The sequence below is a fragment of the Peromyscus eremicus genome, chromosome 4 (genome assembly GCF_949786415.1).
Source record: "Peromyscus eremicus chromosome 4, PerEre_H2_v1, whole genome shotgun sequence".
In the NCBI taxonomy this organism is placed as follows: domain Eukaryota; kingdom Metazoa; phylum Chordata; class Mammalia; order Rodentia; family Cricetidae; genus Peromyscus; species Peromyscus eremicus.
The window spans coordinates 64,608,277-64,612,918 of NC_081419.1; the positions used below are offsets into that span (position 1 = coordinate 64,608,277).

Consider the following 4,642-nt stretch of genomic DNA (forward strand, 5'->3'; position numbering starts at 1 on the left):
CTTTCCAAAATTTAACTTATCTTTTAAAACCTAATAAAATGTTCTCTTAATATTATCAATGTAGTAGAATATTTGAAAATATTAATAAAAACTATTGAAAAAAACAAATGTAATTTATAAGAAACTACAATTAATTTATTGAATTGATTAGCTTCTGTGACTCAATGGGAAAGTATTATGACTTATCAGTCATGTTTACATGGTTGTGATTCAATTACAATTGTTGCTTCTGAAATTCTCATTTCCAGATAAGTATTCTTGCACAGACTATAATAAATGGAATGCCAGAGGAACATATCAGAATTCTTTCTCCTGGGTCTATCTTCTAAGCAGAACATACAAGTGTTCTGCTTCATGTTGTTCGCATTCTGTTATCTTGCCATCTTGTGTGGGAATCTGCTGATCCTTATCTCAATTAGAGGCAGTTCTCTGTTCAACCAACCAATGTACTATTTCCTCAGCCACCTATCTTCCATGGACATCTGCTATACCTCCTGTGTGACACCCAAACTGATTGGGGATCTGCTTGTGCAAAGAAAAAGCATCTCCTATGAAAGCTGCATGCTGCAGGTCTTTGCTATGCACTTCTTTGGCATTATTGAAGTCTTAATTCTAACAGCCATGGCCTTTGACCGCTGTGTGGCCATCTGCAGACCTCTCCACTACATGGTAATCATGAGTAGAACCAGGTGCCATGTCCTAATCTGGGCTTCTTGGGCTGGTGGGGCTGCCCACTCCTTTTCCCAGTTTTCTTTGCTAATCTGCTTACCCTTCTGTGGTCCCAATGAAATTGACCACTACTACTGTGACATTTTCCCTCTGCTGAAACTTGCCTGTACTGATACTTACATCACTGGTGTCCTCGTGGTTGCCAATTCAGGACTGATTGCTTTGGTAACCTTTGTTCTCCTGTTTGGTTCATATGTGGTTATACTGTTCACACTAAGGAATCATTCAGCAGAAGGAAGACGCAAAGCTCTTTCTACCTGTGGGTCCCATATCACTGTGGTTATTTTATTCTTTGGGCCTTCCATCTTTGCCTACCTTAGACCTCCTACCACTTTCCCTGAGGACAAAATCTTTGCCCTGTTTTACACCATCATTGCTCCTATGTTCAACCCCCTCATCTACACTCTGAGAAATACAGAGATGAAAAAGGCCATGAGGAAGGTTTGGTGTCAAAAGATATTTACAGAAGAGAAACATAACTGACTCATAATATGTTAAACAACTTCATGTAGCAAAGAGATTGCCATTAATCCACAGGAGCATTACAAGGTTTTAAACTACTGAGCGTCAACTGCTCACACATAAAGGGAAGACTAGACAGATTAAGGAATTACTGATATGAAAATGTACGGTGCAACTGAGAAGGAAAACTAACACGTATATTAAAATGTTCTAGGCTGACTGAATGGTGGTGCCTACAAAGTGTAATAAATTCCCGTACTTATGCAGCACCTTACATGTTCCTTTATTTGGATTTTTGCATGATGGTAGAAAAAATTTCAGCATGATTTGTAAACTAAATAGATGCACATTGTTTTCAGAGAATTACTTTTATCAATTGTGTTATATATTTTAATAAGACGTTTAAATAAATCTTGTACTGTGACAATCTTCACTAAATTATATCATGTTTATCTAACCAAACATTCTCAAACTGTAGAAAAACAGGATGGATGATTGTAGATTTTATGCCTTTCCAGTAAAGTTTCAAAACTCTAAGACCACAAATTTGAGCAAATCATTTCATAATAGATAGTCTTGAGATACAGACCTGAAAAAATGAATCTATTCACCTTCGGATGCCACAGTGCTAAGAAACTCCTTTCTTCTTAAAAATTTTAAGCTTATTATTGTTTTTGATCTTACTTATTGTGTTGAAAGTTTTCTTTGTGATGTTTTCAAACATGGATGCTTGCAGGCTTTGTTCTTACTTCGCTCCTAGTTGCTTCCTCCTCTCTCTACTCTCTCACACCTCTCAATGTTCCATTCCTGTATTCAAATGTCTTTCCTGGTGTAGTCAGGTCAGATATATTCCATCACCCTCTGTTCCAGAGATACACTCTTTACCTATTTACCTCTGCATTGTGGTCCACTTCTTAATTTATGTCAAAAATACATGGGTAAATATGTCCATTATATTAATATAAGCATAAGCCTAGATACTGCAAATAAAAAATAAGTAATATTTTTCTTTCTGAGTTTGGATTACTTTAATATAATGACCTCCAGTTCCATATTTTTTCTGTAAATCACAATGATTTGATTATTCTTAATAGCTGAATAAAATGCCATTCTGTTTATGTATTATATTCTCTGTATAGATCCAGCCAATAAATGGATTGATGAATACAGTATAATGTTCTAAAAGGGAGAAATACAAGTGATTAATACAATTCTTGAGTAAATAGTAAACATGCATAGGTACAAAGAATTGTAAATTAAAGCTATATTGTGATTTAACTTCAACTCAATCATAATCATTGTCAAGACAATAAATTACAACAACTGCTGGCAAGGATATGTGGAAATAGGAGAACAATATTGTGCTATTGGCAGACAAAGAAACTGTTTAAGACACTATCAAAAAATATGGAAGTTTCCCAAAAACATCTAAAATTAGAGCTACCACATGACCCAGTTATATCACTTTTGTCTTCTCACTGAGGACTGGCTTCCTTGGTTCCAGAAGGCACATTGTAAACATCTAAAGAAGGGAAGCAACCAATAGTCTTACCTAGCTATAATGCTTATGAACCACATCAGTGACTGGCATTACTCAATAGTGCTAAGGTTACAGTAGTGGCATACATACCTTGGCAGTAAGCAACAGCTTTCTAACTGGAATTAAGGCCCATTCATTCCACAAAAGGAAACTATTCTTAATATTGGAAAGGTAGCTAAATACTCAGGGCTAGTGAAGTCATGGATATTGAGAAGAATCTACATTGCTTCTTTGTATTGTTCTCTTTGTTTCTACTTTTATTGATTTCAGCCCAGAGTTTAATTATTTCCTGTCATCTGCTCCTCCTGGATTTGCTTCTTTTTGTTCTAGAGCTTTTAGCTGTGCTGTTAAGTCACTAGTGTGAGCTTTCTTCAAATTCTTTATGCAGGCAGTGCTATGTCTCTCCTCTTAGCACTGCTTTCATAGTGTCCCATAAGTTTAGATGTGTTGTGGAATCATTTTCATTGAATTGTAGGAAGTCTTTAATTTCTTTCTTTATTTCTTCCTTGAACCAGTGGTAATTCAGCTGAGGGTTCAGTTTTCCTGAGTTTGTAGGCTTTCTGTAGTTTGTGTTGTTGTTGAACTCTAACTTTAACCAAGGGTGATCAGATAAGATACAGGGGTTTATTACATTTTTTTTTTTACATCTGTTAAGATTTGCTTTATGACAGAGTATGTGGTCAATTTTAGAGAAAGTTCCATGAGGTGCTGAAAAGACGGTATATTCTTTTGTGTTAGGGAGGAATGTTCTGTAGATGTCCATTAAGTCCATTGGAGACATAACATCTGTTAGTTCCTTTATTTCTCTGTTAAGTTTCTGTCTGGCAGACCTGTTCATTGGTGAGATGGGGGTGTTGAAGTCTCCCACTATTGATGTGTGGGACTTGATGTGCGATTTAAACTTTAGTAATGTTTCTTTTACAAATGTGTATGCCCTTGTATTTGGGGCATAGATGTTCAGAATTGAGACTTCATCTCGATGGATTTTTCCTTTGGTGAATATGAAATGTCCTTCTCCACCTCTTTTGATTAATTTTACAAGTCTATTTTGTTAGATAGTATGATAGCTACACTGACTTTCTTCTTAGGTCTTTTTGATAAGAAGATCTTTTCCCTATCCTTTATTCTGAGGTAATGTCTGTCTTTGAAGTTGAGATGTGTTTCTTGTACGCAGCAGAAGGATGGATCCTGTTTTCATATCCATCCTGTTAGCCTGTGTCATTTTATTGGCAAATTGAGTACATTGATATTAAGAGACGTTAATGATGCTATTTTTGGTTTTGGTTGTGGTGGTGGTAATGTGTGTGTTTCCCTTCTTTGGGTTTTGTTGGTGTGACATTATCTATTGCTTATGTTTTTGTGGATTTAGTTAACTTCCTTGGATTGGAGTTTTCTTTCTAGTTCTTTCTATAGGGCTGGATTTGTGAATAGGTATTGTTTAAATATGGTTTTGTCATGAAATATCTTGGTTTTTCTGTCTATGGTGATTGAAAGTTTTGCTGGGTATAGAAGTCTGAGCTGGAATCTGTGGTCCCTTAGTGTTTGTAAAACGTCGGTCCATGACCTTCTGACATTTGTAGTCTCCATTGAGAAGTTCAGTGTAATTTTTATACGTTTGCCTTTATATTTTAGTTGGCCTTTTTCCTTTAGGATTCTTCTTCTTTTATCCCTATTATTCTTGGGTTTGATCTTTTCATGGTGTCACAGATTTCCTGGGTGTTTTATGATAGGAATATATTTTGGATTCAACATTTTCTTTGACTGATGAATATATTTTCTCTATTGAATCTTCAGTGCCTGAGATTCTCTCTTCCATCTCTTACATTCTCTGTTGGTGGTGCTTGTGTCTGTAGTTACTGTTCACTTCCCCAGATTTTCCATTTCCAGAATTCCCTCAGTTTGTGTTTTCTT

At 35.8% G+C, this 4,642-nt stretch overlaps 1 protein-coding gene across 1 annotated transcript; it reads left to right on the forward strand.

Moving 5' to 3' along the window:
• Positions 1-276: 276 nt before the first annotated feature.
• On the forward strand, positions 277-1,212 carry LOC131908296 (olfactory receptor 4P4-like). Its single transcript, XM_059259348.1, has one exon. It carries the CDS (start codon positions 277-279, stop codon positions 1,210-1,212), a length of 936 nt encoding a protein of 311 aa, XP_059115331.1.
• The last annotated feature ends 3,430 nt before the right edge of the window (positions 1,213-4,642 follow it).

What these genes read in the sequence shown, in the direction of transcription:
- LOC131908296 (XM_059259348.1), top strand. Translation starts at nt 277, where the DNA reads ATGGAATGCCAGAGGAACATATCAGAATTCTTTCTCCTGGGTCTATCT.